Below are 24,382 nucleotides of genomic sequence, written 5' to 3'. Positions count from 1 at the left end.
ATCCTAAATCCTAATAATGAAGAGAAGGGGCTATTATTGTGGCTCCTATGCTATACTTTATTAATTTTTTAGCAAATAGTTTTTCCTCTCTAATATTTTATTTTTTATTTTTTACTTCTTACTTTTATTTTCTCATAGGAAAAAAAGTTGGAAAAGACTAACTAATGTTGAATATAAAAATTACATCTATGCTTTAAAATTGTTATATAATTCTAAATTTGACATGAAAAATTATGGTAGGGGATCAAAACAAAAGTAGAGGATAAATTGGCAACAAAGAAAGAAAAGTTGCAATAGCAAATACAACTCACAATAAGGGCAAAAGTCATACTAAGAGTAAAAGGGCATTTGAGAGGAGCTTGCTAAATTAACAGAATTGAACTTGGAACAAATATAGGTTGGATAATTTAGTTGGAACTAAAAAAAATCAACTGCAAATATTTCCTAATCACTTCAACAAATTAATTTTCTATAAAACTTCATAGCTTACTCAGACGCCCTAATGGAATTAACAAAGCCTGTCTCGCACGGCTATCCATGAAGTGTAGATTATTTATAATATACTTCTGCAGAATACAACTTATCAGCTCTAGGGTGACAGCATGTAATAAGCCCCTCCACCCACATCAAATTGCTTTTGAAATCAGGTTGCTACGAATTTGCTACTGGAGACCTGAGGAAGTCGAGCTCTTGTTAGGTAGGAGTCGGCGGCGGGATAGAAACTTTGCCTCCATCTTCGTCAATCTCGAAGATGTCCTCTTTCATCAATACCAAATGGAGCTGATGAGGGTCTCAGCAAGCGACCAACTCATTACTTAGCACATCTTTGTTCAACAGCATCGCACTAACTACAAACTGAAATCATTCACTTGTAATTGAAAATTCACCCAAATCGATTATTCAATTCCTGTGCGCGTGCGTCCTGTCTTTCAGATGGGCACGTGTTTGACGTAACCATGACTTCATCAACAGTGCATCCTTTTCTGTGCGGTTGAAAAGTCTCAATATGTTCTCATGTTTAAACATTACATTACGTGTTCCATTTATGAAAAGATATCACATTACTAGCATCTTGGGATCCCAGGGTATTGCAGGAATTCGTCGACCCATCAAGGTTTTCCTCAATCCACCAGGATCCTTTTCTCCCCCAAAAGGTTGCCGGTTACAAGTTGGAGTACCCACACCCTATGAGTCTCCCCAATAGCGCATTTTGAAACAGAATTATGTGGAGCCTATATGCTGAAGATAGAAATTCACACAGTTGTACGGTGTTAAATTTCAGTCATAAATTCGCCAGTAACAATTTTGTTGCGTAACAAGACATGGAGAAGGTCAATTTACAAGCCATATAAATGCCGAATGTGGAGGAAGAAGATTCTGCCAGGTGACAGAACACAAAGTTCACCACAATAATTGCAACCTTTAAACTGCACGGAACGTTTACTTATCTGCAGTTCAGGTATCCGCACTATCCTGCGTACTCAAATGGGTGAAACACGAACGGGAGCTTGCATAAACTTACATTGCAATAGCGAATCATACATCAGATCCTGCAATCACACAATGTAATTTGTACCATGGACTGAGCATACAGCCGTTAACGAATTAATGCACAAAATTCGTCTACAAAAAAGCAATAAACAAATCAACGAAACCAGATGCTCAATAAAGGATGGGCTCATCAACATGATACTCATTTTAAGGGAGCACCCCAGCTTATCAAGAACACATTGGATTCGAAGATGCACATTTAGAAGCATAAAATAATTTGAGCTTGGTTTTAACAAAGTTTAAATACAAAAATCTGGATATGTACAAAACAAAAGCGCGACTACACATTCAAACCAAAATTGGCTTGCCGCTAGCTTCATCAGTCCTTTGACCGTTTCTTTCAGCAGGGTGCTCCTCAGCCTCTCTTTTGTGGATGGTGTTTCTCGAAAGGATCAATGCGCCAGCTTGATTGGAGATTCCAGACACGCCATAAGTTGTCTCCCCATTAGTTGCGGACGTTTCACCACGCCCATGAGTATTTCGAAGAGCTGTGCGCCTTTTCGATTGAATGACGCGCACATATTCAGCCACAAAATGATGCAGCTTTGGAGCTGACTTCGGGAAATACCCGAGAGGAAGCATAATGCCAGCCTTGCGTAAAGAGCGCGCTGCCTGCTTCTGAGTTTGTTGGAAATGGGTAGGACATAACGGGGGTGACACCGCTTGAAGTACGGGTTTCTGGCACAAAATCCCGCTGCCATTCTTTTCGCTACCCCTGCAGCAATGCGACGAGATGTAGCATTCACGGCAGGGTTTACAATGGTTGAAGCTTCCTAAATTGAATGTTCAGTAGCCATAAGCCCCGGAAATAGAACGAGGTGTTTTCATTTCCTTGGAAAAGGGCATGGAACAGAGTATAACGATAAGAGTAGACACACTGAGTAACGCACCTGCGGACAGTGAAGGAGCACGGCTTGTACAAGCGTTGACGAGGCTCCTGTAGAATATGCGTGTAGCAATATCTACTCAAGAGCAGGGGCTTGGCGTCGCAACCTTGCGCCCCACACCTAGAGATTTCGGTTCCGGGGGTCTCAGGCGCATTGGGCTGTTTCATCTCACCTGGAGCAGGAGTAGGATTGGGGTCCCCATCGACCTCACGGCCACGCCAACCGGATTTACCAGTACGGAGGTAGAAGCGGCGATACTTGGAGCGCAATTCCTCAAGGAGACCCCAGTACTGATGACGGTACATGCGAAGCAGATGGCGGAGGCGGCGAGCACGACGGTGCACGAGTTGCTCTCGAGTAAGAACATGAGCGTGATGAAGGGGATCGGTAGCTGCTAAAGAAAGGAGGGGTTGCAGAGAAGGAATAGCCTGATCGTCATCGGAGCCTGCTCCATCGTCGTCGCTGGGCGGGTGGTGATGCTGCTGCTGCTGCATAGTTAGGGTATAAGGAAAGAGAAAAGAAAGTATAGATTGAGAAGCAGAACAATAAGGACGCGGAGAGGAGGAGGTGGTGGTAGTGGTGATGGTAGTTACAGCGGGTGGAGAGAGGAAGCAGCAGCAACACTACGACAATAAGAACAGGGAAAGAGAATGCCTCCTAAACCACCGCAGTGCGACAAAACGAGCACAACGGAAGGGAAGAGTCCCCCCCCCTGCAACCCCATCTGCCACACACAGGCACTGGATGAATACAAGCACACAAGCCTACTGAAATTTCACCCCGTAGCCTAGACATTGTTTGAAATTCCGTCAGAATTGAGAATACCACGGGCAGTTTTACATCGCACCCAAACGACCAGAATAAGTCCAATGCTTGAAAACTTCCTTCATTAAACCCTAAAACTGTCCAACCTTGTTTATAGTTGAAGACATTTTTTAAAACGTTTAAATTTTATTCCTAAAAATTGCTTTGCCTTGATTGATGATTAGGAATTTGTCTGCAGTTGTCTTAATATTCCCTAAACTAGGTATACGGTTTGAAGGTTAAACTCATCACAATTTGTTTTTTTTTTGAAAAATTTATATTAAGTCATGGAAGATGAATAAAAAATATATACTTATTAATATGAAACATTGTTTTTTGTAAATTAAAATATTTATTTAACAATTTTGAATTTTTTTTTGATGACTATCAACTTTGTACATCATATTAAAATACAAGATTAATAATAATATCCCTAAGTTGAAAAACTGTAATATATAGTGACTTTGTATTACTGTAATTACATTTTTGTTTCAAAAATAAATTGATATTATAATAGATATATATATATATATATATATATATATATGCATAATACTTTTAGTCAAATTGCTTCAATAAAAATAATAAATTACAGGTTGAAATTTTTGATTATATATATATATATATATATATATATATATATATTTACAATTTATATTAGATTGAAGTTATCAACAATCATCACAGAATTAAAAGATCATTTTTTATCTCTTAATTAATTAATTTTGAACATATATATATATATATATATATATATATATCTTTCTAACTATATTTATTTATTTATTTATTTATTTAGTTATTGATATGAGATATCAAAGCAACACATTGCAATATTTATGATTATTTTTTCTTCAATTTTTATTTTCTCAATGGAGGGAAAGATAAATGACGTTTGACCACCAAAGCTTCAAGATTTCAGATTAGGAATAAATGTTCATTCTTGTAACTACTTGAACACATTTTTTTTACTTTTAACAATAGGATACTGATTATGATTTCAAACACAAAAATCTATTAGCATATCATTTAAAAAAGAAGTTATGTATTTTTTGCTGTTGTGATTTAGCGTTGTGAAGTGACATGCTGTATGAAATGTTAAGCCAACATTGAGAATCGTTAGGCAGAGAATTTAAAGCTTGGATGGTATTGTGGGGAATGTTAAGTGGAAATCCTTCTTCTCTGTGGCTTAGGGGTGAGGAACGAGAAGGGAGAACAATCCCACCCGAAATCAACCATGTGTCAGAAGCGACCAAGATCGCCACACTTCGTGACACTGGGGTGAATGCCCCCTTCCCACCTCTCTCGCTCTGTTGCTGTGTCTCTCTGCCTCTATCCCCAACTCATCACTCGCCTGGTCCCCCACTCGCACTCTCTCTTTCTCTATCTGTGTGTCTGTCCTACAAGCTCCTCAGAAATTATCCCCTCCCCCCTCTTCGTAACGACATCCAATCTCCTACTGCTCCTCCCCTTGTCATTCCCCTCTCCCCCCCCCCCCCCCCCCCTCCGTTGTGCACAGTTGCAATCCTCTTTCTTCTATCATGTCGTTCGAGGATCGCAGTCTGCGCCAGTTCCGCTTCTGCATTGACCGAGGGGGCACATTCACGGACGTCTACGCCGAAGTTCCTGCCAACCCCCCCTGGCGTACTGTCAAGCTCTTGTCCGTCGATCCTGCCAACTACGACGATGCTTGTCGTGAAGGAATTCGCCGCGTACTCGAGGATGTCACCGGCGACAAGATCCCTCGCTCTGCCAAACTCCCAACAGAGCGCATTGATTGGATTCGTATGGGTACCACCGTAGCTACCAACGCTCTGCTCGAACGCAAGGGCGAGCGCACAGCTCTATGCATCACCCAGGGGTTCAAGGACTTGTTGGAAATCGGCAATCAGGCGCGGCCTAAAATTTTCGATCTCACTGTTGCCAAGCCTTCCAGTTTGTACGAGGAGGTAATTGAGGCGAATGAGCGAGTCGTGCCAGCGTTGAAGGGTGTACAGTATCGAGGGTCTAATGTTGTACAAGGAACTTCTGGTGAGATGGTAGAGATAGTGAAGCCGTTAGACCTGGAAAGCTTGACGCCCTTGTTGCAGGGCCTTTTGAACAAAGGAATTCGGAGCTTAGCTGTCGTATTTCTGCATTCGCATGTGTATCCAGATCATGAGCAAGCTGTAGCACGACTTGCTGAAACTCTAGGGTTTAAGCAGGTATCGATATCATCAGCTTTAGTAGCTATGGTGCGCGCGGTGCCAAGAGGATTCACTGCGACTGTGGATGCCTATCTCACCCCTGTTATACGATTGTACCTCTCCGGTTTCCTTGAGGGCTTTGACGAGGGCTTGAAGGATGTGACGGTGTCGTTTATGCAATCCGATGGGGGTTTGACGCCGGAACATCGATTCTCTGGTCACAAGGCCATTTTATCGGGGCCTGCGGGAGGGGTGGTAGGATTCGCGCGGACCACTTTTGGATTGGAGACGAATCAGCCCATCATTGGCTTTGACATGGGCGGGACATCTACGGACGTGAGCCGATACGATGGAACTTACGAGCAAGTGTTGGAAACGCAGACTGCAGGCGTCATAATTCAAGCACCGCAATTGGATATAAATACCGTAGCAGCAGGTGGAGGCTCTATTCTCAAATTCCAGGCTGGTACCTTCAAGGTGGGGCCGGAGTCTGTTAGTGCACATCCAGGGCCGGTCTGCTACCGGAAGGGAGGCCAATTGGCTGTGACCGATGCTAACTTACTTCTGGGTCGTGTTATTCCTGATTTTTTTCCTTACATCTTTGGTCCCAACGAAAACGAACCATTGGACTTGGAGGGCACGCGCGCCGCATTTGAATCGCTGGCTCCAACGATCAACTCCTATCGCCGTGAGCACGACTCGCATTCGAAGGAGATGAGTGTGGAGCAGATCGCATTGGGTTTCCTAGATGTCGCCAATGAAGCGATGTGTCGACCGATAAGGCAGTTGACGGAGATGAAAGGTTATGAGACGAGCAAGCATACTCTGGCCTGCTTCGGTGGTGCAGGCCCTCAGCATGCATGCGCTATTGCTAGAGCTCTTGGGATGAGGGAGGTCATAATTCATCGCTTCTGTGGAATATTGAGTGCCTACGGCATGGGGCTTGCGGATGTGGTGGAAGAAGCACAGGAGCCTTACGCGGCTGTCTATTCCCTCGACTCATTGGCAGAAGCCAAGCAGAGGGCAAACAAATTAGCCGAAGTCGCCACAAGGCAGCTTCGCTTGCAGGGGTTCCGTAAAGACGACATTAAAGTAGAAACGCTCCTCAACCTTCGATACGAAGGCACTGATACTGCCATGATGATCCGAGAACCAGAAGACGGCAGCAGCGATTTTGCAGGTGCGTTTCTGAAGCAGTTTCGTCAGGAGTATGGGTTTGAACTACAACGGAAAGCTATCCTCATAAGCGACGTCAGAGTACATGCGACCGGGATTACCAACATTCTTCAACCTGTCATCTTGGACAAAGCAAAAAATGAACCGCAGGAAGAGGGCAGAAGGCACAGAGTGTACTTTGGTTCTGGTTGGCATGATACGCCTGTTTACATGCTTGAGAAGCTTCTTTGGGGTCATACAATACCTGGGCCTGCAGTCATCATGAGTGGAAATAGCACTATCTTAGTTGAACCGGATTGTAAGGCGGCCATTACCAAGTATGGAAATGTTCACATCGAGATTGCAGCTGCTCAGCCACCTGCAACGCTCTCAAGGTTGTCCATGGTCAAAGCAGATGTTATTCAGCTGTCCATTTTCAACAATAGGTACATGCTTTCAACTGCTTACTTAAGACATAAGTGAAGGAGTGAAAGATATCATATATCTTGCGATGGTGCTCATCCTTTTGACTATAAATAGTAAAGTGCTTTTTGTACGTACCGTTAATGTATTTATATGGTTATCTGTTCATGTTCATTTCTAAGCCATAGAGTCATCAGCTCTGACAAAGATTGTTCTGAACAGATTCATGGGAATCGCCGAGCAAATGGGCCGGACTTTGCAGCGGACTTCAATATCCACAAACATCAAAGAACGGCTAGACTTTTCTTGTGCCCTGTTTAGTCCAGATGGAGGCTTAGTAGCTAATGCTCCTCATGTACCAGTGCACTTGGGAGCTATGTCTAGTACCGTCTGTTGGCAACTCCAGCATTGGGGACAAAATCTAAAAGAGGGTGATGTGCTGGTGACCAATCATCCTGCCGCAGGTGGGAGCCACCTTCCTGATATTACCGTCATCACTCCCGTCTTTAAAGACGCGATTCTTATTTTTTTTGTGGCGAGCAGAGGTCATCATGCTGAAATTGGTGGTATTACACCCGGAAGCATGCCACCATTTTCTAAAGCTATCTGGGAAGAAGGAACAGCTATCAAAGCCTTTAAACTAGTCGAGGGTGGGGTTTTCCAGGAGGATGGCATTACAAACATTCTGACAGCAGGCATGAAGAACACTGAAGAGGAGGAAACTTGCGACAGTGGACATATGGTACCGGGAACTCGACGAATTGAGGACAATCTTTCGGATCTTAAAGCACAGGTAGCAGCAAATCAGCGGGGTATTGCGTTGATTGGTGAACTTATTGAACAATATGGCCTAGAAGTAGTGCAAGCTTACATGCACCACGTTCAGGCCAATGCTGAAGAAGCTGTACGTGAGATGCTCAAATCCATGGCTCAAAATGTTCTCTCTCAATCTCGCGCTGAACATGATGAGTTAGTGGTCTTAGAAGCAGAAGACTACATGGATGATGGATCAACCATTCATCTTAAGCTTACAATAGACGGCAGGAAAGGGGAGGCTAGCTTCGATTTTGAGGGAACAAGCCCTGAAGTTCTTTCGAATTGGAATGCTCCAGAGGCCGTTACGGCAGCAGCCATCATCTACTGCTTGCGTTGCCTTGTAGACGTGGACATCCCTCTTAATCAGGGTTGTTTGGCACCTGTGTCTATAAACATTCCAAAGGGGTCTTTTCTGTCTCCCAGTGATAAAGCCGCTGTCGTGGGTGGAAATGTCCTTACGTCGCAGCGTATAACGGATGTAGTTCTTACAGCCTTCCAAGCCTGTGCCTGCTCTCAAGGTTGTATGAACAATCTTACATTTGGAGATGCCACGTTTGGCTATTATGAAACTATTGCTGGTGGAAGTGGAGCTGGTCCTACCTGGAAAGGAACCAGTGGCGTCCAATGTCACATGACCAACACTCGCATGACTGATCCAGAAATTTTTGAGCAACGATACCCTGTTCTTTTGCACAGGTTTTGTTTCCTTTCTCGGTAGCTCTACTCTGGTTGCTGTTGGAAACTTCTTTTTTTTATCCTACTTCTTATTCTAGTTTAGTCTGTGTTTCATCATTCTTGCTAGTAAATATAATATATTTCCGTCATTAATAAACATTGATAGAAGCATTTTTTGATGCAGGTTTGGGCTACGGGCCAATAGTGGTGGCGTTGGAAAACACAGAGGTGGTGATGGGGTCATACGGGATATCGAATTCCGAAAATCAGTGACTGTCAGTATTTTATCTGAACGGAGAGTGCACGCACCACGAGGCCTTGCGGGAGGAAAAGATGGTGCCCGTGGTGAAAATTACCTCCTCAAGACTGACGGTCGGCGTTTGTTTTTAGGTGGAAAGAATACAGTTCGCGTGAAAGCAGGAGAAAGACTCCAAATTCTTACTCCTGGAGGTGGTGGGTGGGGTTCTCCTGATTCGTAAGTCAGCTGTTGATTGCCGTATAAAAACGTATATAATGTACTGTTGGTTTTTACAGTTGGATTGCTGCTTGATACAACCAACAGTCAACCAATGATCAATTCCTATTATCACCAATCTATGTGCTAATATCTCCTACTTAAGAAAGAATGCATTGCATATTGAGTATAAACTGAGAGTCAAATAAAAGCATGTCATTGCTTTTAGGTGATCATCTATAATTGTCATAGCATCATAGACCTTGCTATGGATAATCATCCAATAATTGTCTTTGGTAAAATATTGCTTCACCTCCATGAAACTGAACACCTTTGATACTCCATCAAATGCCATCATAGTCTATTATAGTTCAAAAACAAAATCTCCAAATGTCCAAAAAGAAAGAAAGAAAGAAAAATTGAAAAAATCAATTTTTTAGAAAAATGACAATACAATCTTAAAGAATTTAATTCCAAATTTTGAGTAATAAGTTTGTGAACACCACAACTATAGATAGGTTTCATGTGGTACTAGGCATTGTTAATATGCACACCATAGCCACACACAATATTACACTAATCAATACTAGAATTTATAATTATCTTCAAATTTCATCCAAATCCTCTTATTATATGTTGTGGTATAAGTTAGATATGTGGCACACATATAGAAAACTTGTCATGCAAGTTAGACACATGTTCTATGAGTGGAGCACATGTTAGAGATCCTATAGAACATTGCCACATAACTCCAAATTAGATAGTATGTATAAAGGTAAGAATGATGTCTTCTTTACTCTTGTCAACTTTTTTCTTGTTTCTAATCTAGTTTCAAGAATCTTTACTTTTCTTGTCTTTTGACAATAGCTATTCTAATTTCTTTTTGAATATATATATATATTATTACCTTTCTTTAAGAAATATCTCACTTATTTATTTTTTGAGCTTTTGTTGTTTATACATAAAAAAAATGAATATAAGGTTGAGTTTCAAACTAAGTATGAATATTTTAAATATGATGTTATGCCTTTTGGATTCACAAATGTATCGAATACTTTTTAACTTTTAATAAATATTTTCTTTAAGAAATTTTAAACGATTTTGTTATCTATTATTTTAATATTATTTTAATCTACTCTAAAAACACTAAAAAGTATAAATTTCATGTTTATCATGTGTTATAAAAACTTAAGATAAAAAAGTACATATTTTATATAACTCAAATTGGCTTTTTAGGATATATGATTTTAAATTATGGTCTTATAATAAATCTTAAGAAAATTCATACTATAATAGATTGAAAGATTTGAAAAACTATAAGAGATATACAATGCTTTTTGAAATTTGCCAATCAGTATCATGTTTTAATCAAGAATTTTTTTGAGTTACAACTTCACATATATATTTGACTTGTAAAAAATAAACTTGAGTAAAATAAAGAAGCTAAAATAATATTTGAAGCTTTAAAGAAAGCTCTTATTTCACACCAATTTTGTATTATATTAATTTTTTCAAGGCATTTTTTGAGAATATAGTTGCATTGGACTATGTGTTGGATGCAGTATTGTTACAACTAGAAGTTGATGATAAACTTCAATAAATAATTTTTTATTAAAAGAAAATTTTAATAGTCTAAATTAATTATAAGATGCATAACAAAGAACTTGTTGCAACTATGGATTTACTTTAAGAATGGCACCAATACTTAGAAGGTGCTTTTAGTCCAATGACTATTTATATAAATAAAAAGAACCTTAAGTATTATATTTTTGTATGATTTTTAAGTTTTTATCAAGCTTGGTAAATCATGTCTTTGTCAAGATTTAAATTTAAGACCACTTATCAACCAAGAAAACAATAAGGTTTATTAGACACTCTTTTTGAATGTTCTTATCTTGTACCAAAAGATGAAGATGAAGCTTTTGATCAACAACAAATTATTCTTTTGAAGTTGGAGCAATTTCTTCTTTAAACTATAAAACTCAACATTGAATGTTGATTGAATTTTTCTTAAGAAAATTAATCAAGTATATAGTCAAATATTCTTATCTATGATCATAGGAATAATTCTTATAATAATTCTAATTATAAATTAAAAATAAATATTATCTATTTCAAAGAACACTTATATGTTTTAGAAAGTAAAACATAGCTACAAGTTCTTTAAAATTTTCAAGATTTTCTAACTCCATGATATTTTGAATATAATAAATCTTTTGAATTAATATTATGAGTTTTTTGGTAGCATCAAATATCAAAGTGATTAAAGACTTTGTACAATCATATGATATTTTTTCAAGATTAAAAACTCCTTGTCATTGGTCTTATTAACTTCTTTAGCCATTACTTATACTAAAAGAAGCAAGTTTTATTTTTATTTTTATTTTTATTTTTATTTCTATGGATTTTATTACAAATCTTATAATTTTAAGTTCATATAATTCTATATTTATGATAGTAGATCATTTTACTAAGATGTTACATTTTATATCATATAAAAACATTCACATGTGAAGAAATAACTAAAAAAATTCTTTAAAATATTTATTTCTACCATAGATTTTCAATAAATTTTATATAAGATAGAAGATTTTAATTTATATCAAGAATTTTAAGAATATTTTTAAAAATATTATAAATAGATATACAACTATCTTTAACTTTTTATTCTTAAATTAATAGAGAAATAGAATATGTAAATTAAATTTTAAAAAATTAATTAAAATATACTATGAAATACCATCAAGATGAATAGACAAAAAAATTTCCATTGGCACATTTTGCTTGTGATAATACAATATATTGTTCTACTTAATAAATGATTTTTTATGCTAATTATGATTATTATTGACAATTTGATGTTTTTGACTTTATAAAAGTTGATAAATTTATAAAAAAAATTATTTATTAAAGCTACATATAATAATAAATAGAAAATTAATAGAAGCTCAAGAATAACAAAAGATTATTGTAGATGCATATTGTAAGGAACAACTTCAATTCTATTCTGGCAAAAAAAAAAAAAAAATTTCTTGTTTGAATATCAAGATTATTTTCTTCTAAAACATATTGGATTATTTTAAAGTAATACCATTTCTTATTTATAAACAAATTAATATATTTGTAGATTGAATATAGCTACAAAAGTCTATGAAGATCCAAACCATATTCTATGTGTTCCTTCTTGAGTCATAGGAGATAGTAGATATATCAAGATGAAGATAAATGCCACCTCTTTTTTGTAGAAGTTGACAAAAATCACAAGTTTGAAGTATAAGAAGTCTAAAATTCAAGGTGGCACCAAAAGATGTTAAAATATTTTGTAAATTAGAAAAAAAATGTTATTAATGAACACAAATAGGAGACATCTTGATATTTTGTAAATGTAGTAAAGATGATTGATGCTCTTTATTAACAACATCTATCAAAACCAAAATGAAGGCCTCAATATGTAATTATTGTTTCTTATGGAATTTTTCCTTAGATGGAGAAGTAATGTCTTAGACATAATTAATAGTATTAATTATTTAGATAAGAAGACTTAAGTAGAAATAAGTGTAAGTAAGTAAATTTGATAATATCTTTTGAAATTTGAAATTATCTATTGGCCACTTATGATATAAGTTGGCTATGTCACACATTTATAAAAAAAACTTATTTTGTAAATTAGACATGTATATTTTAAGTTAAACATGTGTTAGAGGTCCTATAAAATATTTCTACATAGTTCCTAGTTAAATAGTATATATCGAGGCAAGAATGATACCTTTTTCACTCTTAGCATTTTTTTTTTTTTTTTTTTTTTTTTTTCTTGATCTTATTTTAAGAGTCTCTAGTATTCTTATCTTTGATAATAGTCATTTTAGTTTTAAAATTATATTATCTTTGAGTGAATGTCTATTATTTTCTAATTATATAAGATTTTATTGATTCTTTAAATATTTTAAACCTTAGAAGTGCATGTATAAGATTTTTAGTAGATGAATTTATAAAATTATTTGCAAAAAAGAAAATTTATTCAATGTATGATTTTTATTTGGACTATAACCAATTTCAACTTTCATATAGAAGTAGAAATTTGACAACAATAAGAACATTATTTGGACTACTTAAAATATATATTCTTTTATAAGATGCTATTAGTTCAATTAAATATATGATAAATGGAATGTATAAGGTATTTAGAGATTTTATTCTTAAAAAAATTATATCTTTTCTAATTGATGTTTCTATAAAAGGATGTAAAGAGAGAAAAAAAAAATGATACTTTAGATGAAAGGAGGTGTTATAAGTATATAATTAATTCTATATAAGATTGCCTTATTGTTGACAACTTTACAAATTTTATCTTATACTATCAAAGACAAAATCCATATTTAAAATAGAAGAAGTTGTAATTATTAGGCATTAATGTGGATTTTATGGAAGAAAACTAGATCCAAATAAAGTTAATAAAATTAAAAAGATAAATGATACATGTCACTTTTAAATAAAATTATATAAGATTTTGGATGTGGATATTTAATTATAGATGAATTCTTCATTATGATTACATAGTAGATCCATTATATGAATTATCACATAAAGGTTATTAATTTAAATGAAATAAAAAGCATATTAAAATAATATAAAGACTAAAAGTATTATTAATATTACCTTCAATTTTAAGAAGAATTAATTATGTGTAATATGATTTTAATAAGAATTAATAGTATCAAGAATAGTTCTTATTATGGATATCAGTCCTATTACTATTAAATAGATTGTAGATTAAGATGATTCAAGTAGAAATAGATTTGCAGTTTCATTTGGTGCTAAGATTTTGAGTATTTGTCAACATGCATATTTACAAGTCAAAAGATAACTATAAATAATTATTGAGGCTATAGAAGCTAAAAAAGATTATTTGATTAGTAACTTGGAAGTAATTAAAATAAATTGCTTGCCATTACTTAAGATGATTATTAATTGTACAACACCACATATTGCAATGTTATGATGGATTATCTATATTAAATTATTGAATCCTAAATTCAAGCATGTTGTTGGAAAAGACAATTTAGTGGCAAATATGTTGTCTCAAGTATAGTAAAATAGAAAAGATGAGATGGTTGAAGACATTGATGATGTAAGAAGAAAATTCCATTTAGTTTTAAATTTTAATGAGAAATACAAGTTGTTTTATGAAAAGCTTTGTGAAGGAGAATTGTTAGGTATTGGTTATTACTTAAATACTTTAATTAAACAAAAAAAAATTAGTCTTTAGAAAAATTTATAAAATTTATAAAAAATACATGTGGATTATTTTTATAAAAAAGGTTCTTATAAAGGAAACTAAAGAAAAAAATTATGATGCTTTTATAAATAATCTGCAATAAAGAAGAGCAATAAAAATTATTAAAAGAATTTTATAAAAATTTATAGGCAAGACATAATGAAATTGGGCTACTTTTATTAAATTTAAATAACAATATTGGTAGAAAAATATGTATTAAGATGTGCTTTTATTTTTAGATTTACATAAAACTTATTAAATATATTCTAATATTGAACATTACAATAGTTTATATTCATATGTCCAACATATCTTTAGACTATTCATCTTAAATGGATATCAATTTACTTAATATGCTAATTAAATTATGAAAAATAAATTATTTGATCTTGGCTTGTGAAGATTCATCAAACTAAGTAAAAGGTAAAGTATTACAAACAACTTCCACAAAAGGAATTTGTAGATTTTTGCTTAAAGATGTTATTTGGTGCTAAGAATATGTAAGAAAGGTTAGTATAGATTGTAGAGAATTAAATGTACTAGAAGCTTGTGATTTCTTTAAAAGATGTGGAATTAAGTTTTTATCAATTACTACTTATATTCTATACGATTTTGAAAAAAGTGAACATGGACATCTACCAATTATAAAAGTATTAGTTAAAATTTATAATGGAAAGATGAAAGAATGACTACAACTTTTGTTATTTGCATTTTAAATTGATTAAATAATTCATAGTTTAATAACAAAATATATACCTATTAAGTTCATCATAAGTCAAAAATCTATTATGCCAATTGAAGAAAAAGTATCATCTTGGAATGTGCTATTGTAAAAACTTAAATTGAAAAGAAAAGAACTTTTAGCTATAAAAATTCAACAACTTAAATAAAGACTAAAAGAAGTGCAAATATCATTAAAAAGTTCAAAAAAGACAAGATTACAAAATAAGACATAATATAATAAATAACATTGATTGAGATATAAGATGATTGAAGAAAGTGATTAGATTTTGGTCTATAATAGTAGCTTAGACAATCAAAATAATACTTTAAAAAAAAATAAATGTTGGTTTGGACCATATATGGTAATAACTTACCATAATAATGCAACTTATTTACTACCAGACCAATATGGAACAAGGTTGAAAATACCAATTGTTTAGAAGTGAGTGAAGATATTCAAACAAAGACATATAAAAATTAATATATAAGATCTTATTGAGGACTTAAATCTTCTAAGATAAGAAGATGATTTTGAATTAGATAACAAAAATAATGAAAAAGATTAAAATGAAGACATAGAAAGCATGGTATGAATCCAACAACAAACTTTGGATTATTTGGTACATATTAGAGGATGCTTAAGTTTAAAAAGGGTAGATGTTCTATTCTAACATGACTATATGGTAAAAGATATAAATATAAATTATAGTTTTGTAAAGCATAGATAAAAGATAGGAATGTAGTAAATTGATTTAGTATTAATATTGTCTTTTATAAAAAAAATCTACTTATCTTGTAAAACCAAATTTAAAACAAATAAAGATTTTTTAAAAAAGTAAATAATGTAAGCATCTTTAAGAAGGAGTTGAGATTAGTTTCTAGCAAAATTTTACCTAAAAAAGATAGAAATTAACACCTAAAAAAAAACTAGTTGTGAACTAGAGTTGAAACCAAACCTCAAGCCACAAAACCACACATCTATGGCAATTAGAGGGTTCTTTTGTTGATTGAAGAGTAATAATAGAGAAAAAACTTGACATGATTTGCTTTAGTACTAACTTTAAGTAATTTAGATCAATACTGAATTTTTGAGAGATTTTCAAAGTGTAAGGTGTTTTAAGCGATTTGAGATTTTGAAAAATAGATAAGAATTTATATGTTTTTGAACATTCTAGCATACTGGTGGGTGAAAATTTGTAAACTTGTGTTACTACTTGACTTAAATTTGTATTGTAAATTTAAACTCAATTGAATGGTTAGATTGAAGGTTATTAAAATTTAATTAGATTGGACTTTTGAAATTTGGATTTCAAGGATTAATATGAATATCTTTGATCTTCAATAATTTTAAGATTGCTATAGGATTAGTTAGGGATTTTTAGGATTTTTTTAGGATTTCATTAGAATTGATTAGAGTTTTTAAAGTTCTATTTAGGATTTGGTTCTAATTTATTTAAGTTTTAATTAGTATATTTATAGAATTTACTTGTTGGCTAAGTTTTTTAACCTAACAATCAATTAAAAACATGTATAAAATCAAATCCATCTCTATAAAGCTTTTAAAAAGCTTAGCTACAAGATATTATTAAATCTACCTACATTTACCTTCTACCTAACACTTCTTATCCAATTAATTATGTCGGTGATAATAAGACAACATGCATTACATTGATTCATACATTTTATGTATATGATTTGAGTTTTGAGAATATATTCTCAAATTCTCAAATATTGTTTAAATCAATATAGGACCCTTCAAAAAAGAATGCTAGAATTATAGGTTTATATTTAAAAATTATTAGCTTCAATTACTATGAATGAATGCAAGAGACTAGATAAATAAATGAAAAAATGTATTAGAGTTCTAATTATGGCAAATAATAATTAGATAAATTATTGAATAAACTTCAAAGATAATGATTGTGACTTAGTTTAAACCTACATTAACATATAGATTTTCCAAAAGCTGTGTTCTCCAATATATGGCATCATTTTTAATACATATATTTTTTGCACATTAGTTTCTGAACTAGACCTAACTATTTTCATATTCAATTATGATTGTCATTGTATATAATATAATATGTTTATCAAAATACAAAACACAAAAACTTAAGATTTAATGGTTATTATTGATAGACTGAAATTATTTGCAAATATATATTCAAATACAAATTCTATTGGAATTACTATACAAAATTTTACACCACATTTCTTAGATAATTAGGAATTACAATTCGTATGGTATAAGTGTAATGATAAACATAACACCTTCCAAAAAGGCCAAGACATGATATAGTGTAATTTTTTCTTTACCGTTCAACAGATTGAGCAAAGTAGCATACACTACGACATGATCCAAGCATGAATTGTAAGAAAATAGCTAGCAAAATTTTTCCCAATTAATCTTCATGTGCATAATCCCAAGAGTAAAATAGTCTTCAAGGACATGGACTATTTCACATAATAGAAACCTTCACTTAAAATCCTTCAGTTAGAGCTGCAACGCGACCTTGCAATGGTGGTGGAAGCTCCTCCACGGCCCTCAGAATTTCCTGAAAAAAACAAGAACTTACTTATGCAGCTGGAGACTAAGAAAATGGATACAATGCAGAAACCTATTAGGTCAAAGAAAAGAAAAAAGAAAGAACTCAATCAAATGTTGTAAGAGACTAGTTTAATACCTCCCGCTTGTAGCGTGCAGAGAAATGTATAAAAAGAATGGACTTGTTAAGAAGTCTATTTGCATACTTGATAACCTGGAATCCCCCGAACCATACCATAAACTGTCAGTAAATTTCATCGCTACTTTACAACACTCGTCAACCTAAATAGTAAAAGTCAACCAACTCGCACAGGACAACTACAAACTTATGCCGAAGCACATTAAGAATACATTACAGAATTAGCACAACAAAGTATAATCGAAAACAATCACGCCATAATGCTCCAAATTCTAACTCCAGTCATTGACGTTATTAAGAAGCTGTACCTCTGATAAGTGGGTATGTCCATATTCCCTGGCGTGTTGTATAGTAACAGCATCATCCAAGAACGTAGTCTGTGTCATCCAAATTCCGCATAGTACATTTTAAAGATATATTTATTATGTGTAACTCATTTACTGTACCATTCCATTAAAGACTTCCCAATAAAATCCACTGCGAAAGTATTATAGACATTACTTAAGAAATCCTTGGTATCATATCAAGAACAAAAGGGCACCTACTGTTGCAACATCTCTTTACAAATCCAAAAAATCAAGAAAACGAATCTTGGTAAACATAGAAATGACGTAAGCACCCATTTGAACAGAATTATTCCCAGTTCAGCATTTGGGTATTCCAGCAGGAAACAGCTAGAACCAGTATGACTTTCAAGTACATGCTAGACATAAATAATTTTGACCGGAACAATAAATATTCTATGACCAAATTATTAAGTTCAGAAGATCATTTACCTCCATGATAAGAAGCTTGGCTTGTAAAGCATCAATATTAGCGTCATCCAAAATAAAATCCGGCGTAGTGTCCCCGGTGAAGGCAACCTCTGGTACCCTCAATGTGTCCGTAATCTGCAGCTTTAAACCGCCGAGTTCGAAAGCAGCAACAAAACCTTAGGTTCACAACTGGCATCAACCGTATACATCAATGTAGGTCTTCCCGGACATACCTACTTCTAGAACCATGCTCAAGAGTAAAATTCAGGTACAATTAGAATTTCAACAACTTAGTTCACGTCAAGTAACATCACCTGCACACCCGACATTTTCAGTTCTTTTATCTTCTGCCCTGGAAGACCTAAGTATTCAGGTTTCAACTTATTCTTCACCGAATACACAACATATCCCTACTTCACAGAAATGACTATGTCAGCGAGTCTATCCCGTGCAAAGAAGTTTAATACCTAGGATGACCTAGAAAGACTAGAAGCCACTAATGCAACAAGTTCAGAGTGAAACAAAATACAACGATGTACAAATGCCTGAAAGGAAATATGAGAGCTCTGGTAAAAGCATGTTAGTATAAGATCATCGGCAAAATTTGGATCAAGAATAAGTGGTAATGAGGAATGTGGTCTAAAATACTGTAGCCGAATTTCAAATCTAAAAAATTTGGATTCTTTATCATATGTGAGCTCACATGGAGAAAACTTAAAAGGCATAACCTGGCTTGGGACGACGTGATATGTCTTGAATGCCTTCACGACCAAGTTCTTGCCCATGTTGAATTCTTCACCAATCTGCAGGTCATTGTTCAGGAGATGAATAAAATTACACGAGGGAGTATAAAACAACAACAAATACAACAAAAACGTGGTATTGACAGGACGGCACTGATACCGACCAACTGACCTCATCCACCGCCAATTCTCCTTGTTGGCAACTAAGAGAGTAAATTCAAAAAACGTATACCTAACTTACATCCAAACCTATCAACTGATGCTTTAACTCCGACCCGTCAAGCTCCCTGTGCACATCGAAGAGCTTCTCCACTGTGGGTTTGAGGCATTTTGGGACGATTACTGTGGGTGGCTTCATCTTAAAAAGTCCACGTGTCGCTACATACATGCAGACACCACCCTGCGGACAACAGCCAAATAGTCATCAATGAGCCAACCAATATTTCTAAATGCACAAAAGATCCGTCAACGTAACGCATCTACATGTGGCACCATTGTTCATACTTTCCGCCTGCAAAAATTGCGGAAGTACAAAGAGCTCCTTGAATGAAAGCAATTACTGAGTGGTCCGCCAAAGTCCAATCCTTACCACGACTCTCATGGAAGATTTTAATCCAATTGTCCAGGGTTACTCTCTCAATTCAAGAAAATTTCGTCACTACGTCTTCATCTAACCATTACAAAGAAAATCCCGAAGAGGAGAACATACGCAGAGTAATGAGGACGCACAATGTGATCCATGTGGGCATGTGAGATGAACAAAAAGTCCTGCGAAATGGCTCGCTCAGGGCAGCGTCCGATGTCAAAGGCGAGCTTCAGAGCTGGAATCAAGATACAAGTCTCCTGGCCTCCCACTGAGACCCCTTCAATGGAGAGTCCGTCAACCTCCAAAGCACCGGTTTTGGACCTGCCAAGCTTCAGTTGCTCGTGGCGAGAGGATGGAGTATCTTTCATTTTGGAATCTGCAAATAAAAGATGCTTAGGGAGGGGTTACAACAAGAGGAAGGAGGCGGAACCACAAAGGACAAAGAAAAAGAGAAAGGGATGCAGGACCTGAGGGTGCGGCAGAGGCGGAGCTGGATGCATGAGCAGGGAGAAAGGCCATGGAGGAAGGAGTAAGCAAGGGAATTGTCATGGAGGAGGGGGCGGGTGGAGAGAAGCCATGGAGACGAGGGAAGGAGAAGAGCAAGGGCAGGCGAGAGAAGAGCATCAGGGGAGGGCAAGGAAGAGAATAGCGATGGCGACGGCGATGCTGATAGCGACGAATACAGGTGGGAGTCGGAGGAAGCAGCAACAGAGTGTGACAAGAGCACTCTCGCTCTCGCACTTGCACTCACCGTGGAAGGAATGAAGGGAAGGGAAGGGATGAGGGAGGGAGGGAGAGAGGAAGGGAGGGGTCGGAGTCTAGTTCAAGCTTGCCATACATCGACTCATCTTTCATCTATGTATGACTCTAGGCTTCAAACCGCAGATTGCTCTTACCTCCACAGAAACGTTGCCTTGCATTACTACCACAGCACAAGAACCCCCCCCCCCCCCCCCCCCCGTTCCCCCAACATGTGCCCTTACCAAACCCTAAAACTTGTTCATGCTTCTTTCTCACACCAACCCATCTCTATTGCAATTCATGGAATCCTTTTAAAGTTCCAGCTGTTGAATTGATTAGCAACTGGACAAATTTCAAGTTGTGCAACCATCCAATTTCCACTCGCTTCACTGGTTTCATCTGCAACCATATAATCAATTGTTTTGAAAAATAATTTCTCAGAATACAAATCAAATTTCAATGCTATGTAAACATATAGTCAATCCTTGTTATAGTCAACCTCATGAGACTCACAAACTTGTTAAATACATAGTGTAATTGACAATGTAGTGTTGACTACATGGTGTAGCATAGAGTAGGTGGTGTAGATTGAGATTGGCAAAATAGATTGATTGTAATCTATAGTTGGCTTAAACAAGGTTGACTATAACAAAGAATGATTGTATCAACGATTATTTCTTAAGAGTATTTTATTTATTTATTTATACAATATATATATATATATAAATAAATAAAAGAATAACAGTTAAGGAATAATCTTAAATGGGAACCAAACGCAAATGAAGCCTTGAAGAGAGTAAAGATGATATCTTGTTTATTTTAGATTGTTTATTTTAGTTCTAATAAACCAATTTTTACATGAACCAATCCTTCAAACCTTATCTCATATTTGATTGAAAATGAAGGGAGAAGAATATTTTCTATTAGAATAAACAATAAAATCTTATATAAATATTTAAAGTGTGCTTTTATTTATTATTAGTATAATTAAAATTCTATTAAATTCTATTAATATTTTATTAATTATAATATTATATATATATATATACTAATAATGAAAATGACTATATTGTGTAATGGTGGACTGTTTAGTAAAAATGACACATTTTTTATTTTGTACAAAATAATTATTGATAAAGAATTAATTAAATTTTGATTTGATAATATTTATTAATAACATAGATTCTAATTAATAGCATGTATAATCCAAATTTTAGATTTATTTGCAAATTTGAAGGATTTTTTTTAATATAAAAAACATTCATATAAAGTTACCTTCAACATTCATATTAAGTTATCTTCAAATCATAGACAAATCAAACATATAATTCAAATATTGAAATAACATTTGTAATGTACTATTATTTATTATAAAAAAAATCAGACAACTTATTAATCTTTGATTTGACATTAATCAAATATCAAATTGGCCAATAGAACCATCCAAATTAGAAATACACATTATCAAAAAAGAAAATAAAACTTATTATCTAGTAGTTCCAAAAGTCCAAGTTTTGATACTTTAGACTCAACCAAGTCCAAAATCTTGTATAGTCAAAAGCATCTCTTTAGAATTGGCTTAAATTTGACTTTTTTTTTTTCTCACATTAAATCAACATTAGATAGTTATTTTTTTATTAGTTATCAAAGTACAAGTTTCAATCAAAAAATAGCCATCTTATATTAGAATTGATGAATAATATGCAAAATTGTTATCAAAAGAAATTCTATATCAATTATTAATTTGAATTAAACTATTTATAATTAAATTTTGATAGAAATTTTAAGATCTAAAATTATATCAAAAAAACTGTAAGAAAAATAAAACACTAAATTAAAAAATATCCTATCTTTATAATAAGATTTAAAAAATCTTTTATATTTATAAAAATAATAAGAACACTTTTAGCCTTATATTAAATACTTAATGTTATTTAATTCATTTCTTTTTTCTTTTTTCTCTCTCTATACATATACTTATAACTATTGATATTTATGGTTACTTCTATTATTTTTATTAATTATAGGAATTTAGTTTTTACTTTATTATTATTATTATTATTATATTTTTTTATTAATAATACTTCTAATCACTTTTAACATTGTTGTGTGGTAACATGGCCATTAGGTGAAAGGAAAAGAAAAGTATTTTATTATAAAAGAGCCTAATTAAAAATATATAGTAAAAAAAAATTAAAAAAGTGATAGGCAAGTAATAAAATCTGTTAGTATTAGAATTGTTTTTTATAAAAATAGGTTCTATTTACTTTGTAGAGCCATAAATAAGGTAAAATAAGATAAATTAAAAAAAAATAAAGGATATACGCATATGTAGGAAGGAATTAGGAATTGATTTTAACAAAAATTACTTAAAGATGACAAGAATTGATACCTAGAGAGGACAGATTGCCAACTAGAATTGAAATTAGATCTCGAGATACAAAACTAAATACCTATGGTGACTTTGGATTTCTTTAGCAAATTAGAGAATGGGATTTGAAATAAAACTTGAAAAAATATTTTTGAATATTAATTTCATGTCATTTGGATTAATATTGAGATTTTGAGGAATTTTCAAAGTTAATGATGTACTTTGTAGGTTTAGATTTTGATAAATAAAATATGTTAATAAATTTTAAGATTTTGTGAATTTTTTAGTGTGTATATAAGTGAAAATTAGGCAATTTGTTGTTGTGATTCTTTTGAATGTATTTGAGAAATTTAAGGTCAATCAAGTAGTTTGATTAAAGTATATGAAGATTTTTGTAGGTTATGATCTTTGAGATTTGAGATTTAGGATCAGTGAAAGATTCCATGATCTAGCAATATATGCTAATTGGATTGAAGCAAAATTTGATGAAAGTAATTAAGACTTAAATATCAACACACAATTCAATTTTTGGAATAATTAAACAGTTCAACAATGAGAAATTGGTGTTGAAAGATCAACATTTAAGTCAAAGAAGGAAGGCAACCAACATTCAAGAGGTTTTGGAAGTTTTTTTTACAATGGATAAGTCTAATTCTACTCAAATTTTGTATATTTATTAATTGTTTATTGATTGAAGTCTAAATAAAATTTTAGTCAAGATCTACAATTCAATTAATATTTATTGAGGTTTCAAATAGCTATAGTAATTGATTAAAATTTACTTAGAATTTTTTTTTAATTCATTAGAGTTTAGAATTTGATTAGAATTTGGCCTAGGATTAGGATTTAGAATTTGTTGAAAATTTAATTAAGATTTGTTTAAGATTTTTATTAAATTTTTTTAAAGATTTGATAGGATTTGATTATAGTTTAAGATTTTATTGAGATTTGATTTAAGATTAGGATTTAGGATTTGATTAAAATTTGGCCTAAGATTAAAATTAAAATTTTACTTAGAATTTTATTAGATTTTTTTTAAGATATAGGATTTTATTAAGATTTGGTTGAGATTGGTTTAGGATTTTATTAGGATTTATTGAGGATTATATAAAGATTTGATTAAGATTCAATTAAAATTTTTATTTTTGATATTTAATTTTTTTACTATCTATATATATATATATATATATATATATATAAATATGTATATATATATATGTATATAAGTTTAATTTAATTTTTTATATTTCTTTTGTAAGTTATTGAGATTTTTTTTGGATTTAATTAAAGATTGATTAGAATTATTATATTTTAATTAAAGTTTTTTTTAAGATTTTATTAGAGTTGTTAGGATCATCTTATTGTAAATTCTATTTTTTCTTCCATAGCCAAGTATCTAGTATATTTTCAAGCAAACTTCAGATAATATAAAAAAATAGATTTATTAAGAATATCTACTTCTTACTTAGATCAAGTATCTCCAATTTGCCTTCTATTCTATAAATTCTATTACTCTAATCTCTATATTTGATCAATTTTTTTCAATTTCTTTT

At 33.2% G+C, this 24,382-nt stretch overlaps 3 protein-coding genes across 4 annotated transcripts; 1 reads left to right on the top strand and 2 right to left on the bottom strand.

Moving 5' to 3' along the window:
* Nucleotides 1-1,749: 1,749 nt before the first annotated feature.
* LOC112295788 (uncharacterized) lies at nucleotides 1,750-3,561 on the bottom strand. The gene is made up of 2 exons (XM_024547735.3): nucleotides 2,442-3,561; nucleotides 1,750-2,266 (listed from the first exon to the last, which is right to left on the bottom strand). The coding sequence occupies exons 1-2, from the start codon at nucleotides 2,930-2,932 to the stop codon at nucleotides 1,840-1,842; spliced, it is 918 nt and encodes a 305-aa protein (XP_024403503.1). The 5' UTR covers nucleotides 2,933-3,561; the 3' UTR covers nucleotides 1,750-1,839.
* A 1,004-nt stretch (nucleotides 3,562-4,565) lies between these two features.
* Nucleotides 4,566-9,090, top strand: LOC112272639 (5-oxoprolinase 1). Its single transcript, XM_024500604.3, has 3 exons — nucleotides 4,566-7,029; nucleotides 7,229-8,518; nucleotides 8,682-9,090. Exons 1-3 carry the CDS (start codon nucleotides 4,784-4,786, stop codon nucleotides 8,974-8,976), a joined length of 3,831 nt encoding a protein of 1,276 aa, XP_024356372.2. The 5' UTR covers nucleotides 4,566-4,783; the 3' UTR covers nucleotides 8,977-9,090.
* Nucleotides 9,091-17,245: 8,155 nt separating this feature from the next.
* LOC112295729 (tRNase Z TRZ1) lies at nucleotides 17,246-20,625 on the bottom strand. 2 transcript variants are annotated; one of them, XM_024547618.2, is made up of 9 exons: nucleotides 20,185-20,625; nucleotides 19,861-20,093; nucleotides 19,373-19,531; nucleotides 19,117-19,191; nucleotides 18,703-18,798; nucleotides 18,410-18,523; nucleotides 17,942-18,010; nucleotides 17,634-17,708; nucleotides 17,246-17,504 (listed from the first exon to the last, which is right to left on the bottom strand). In XM_024547618.2, the coding sequence occupies exons 1-9, from the start codon at nucleotides 20,339-20,341 to the stop codon at nucleotides 17,430-17,432; spliced, it is 1,053 nt and encodes a 350-aa protein (XP_024403386.1). In that variant the 5' UTR covers nucleotides 20,342-20,625; the 3' UTR covers nucleotides 17,246-17,429. The 2 variants fall into 2 exon arrangements, with proteins under 2 accessions (XP_024403386.1, XP_024403387.1); XM_024547619.2 differs by lacking the exon at nucleotides 18,703-18,798.
* Between the last annotated feature and the right edge of the window lie 3,757 nt (nucleotides 20,626-24,382).

Source organism: Physcomitrium patens, chromosome 19 (assembly GCF_059467195.1).
Source record: "Physcomitrium patens ecotype Gransden chromosome 19, ASM5946719v1, whole genome shotgun sequence".
NCBI lineage: Eukaryota > Viridiplantae > Streptophyta > Bryopsida > Funariales > Funariaceae > Physcomitrium > Physcomitrium patens.
The sequence above is the reverse complement of the archived record's forward strand: the minus strand, read 5'-3'. Positions and strand labels throughout refer to the sequence as shown.

What these genes read in the sequence shown, in the direction of transcription:
- LOC112295729 (XM_024547618.2), bottom strand. Translation starts at nt 20,341, where the DNA reads ATGCTCTTCTCTCGCCTGCCCTTGCTCTTCTCCTTCCCTCGTCTCCAT. An exon ending in TGAAAATGTCGGGTGTGCAG is followed by an intron (nt 18,524 to 18,702) that starts GTGATGTTACTT and finishes TTAAAGCTGCAG; the next exon opens with ATTACGGACACATTGAGGGT. An exon ending in GACATACCCACTTATCAGAG is followed by an intron (nt 17,709 to 17,941) that starts GTACAGCTTCTT and finishes GGGGGATTCCAG; the next exon opens with GTTATCAAGTATGCAAATAG.
- LOC112272639 (XM_024500604.3), top strand. Translation starts at nt 4,784, where the DNA reads ATGTCGTTCGAGGATCGCAGTCTGCGCCAGTTCCGCTTCTGCATTGAC. An exon ending in CTGTCCATTTTCAACAATAG is followed by an intron (nt 7,030 to 7,228) that starts GTACATGCTTTC and finishes TGTTCTGAACAG; the next exon opens with ATTCATGGGAATCGCCGAGC. An exon ending in TACCCTGTTCTTTTGCACAG is followed by an intron (nt 8,519 to 8,681) that starts GTTTTGTTTCCT and finishes TTTTTGATGCAG; the next exon opens with GTTTGGGCTACGGGCCAATA.
- LOC112295788 (XM_024547735.3), bottom strand. Translation starts at nt 2,932, where the DNA reads ATGCAGCAGCAGCAGCATCACCACCCGCCCAGCGACGACGATGGAGCA. An exon ending in TGCTCCTTCACTGTCCGCAG is followed by an intron (nt 2,267 to 2,441) that starts GTGCGTTACTCA and finishes GCATTGCTGCAG; the next exon opens with GGGTAGCGAAAAGAATGGCA.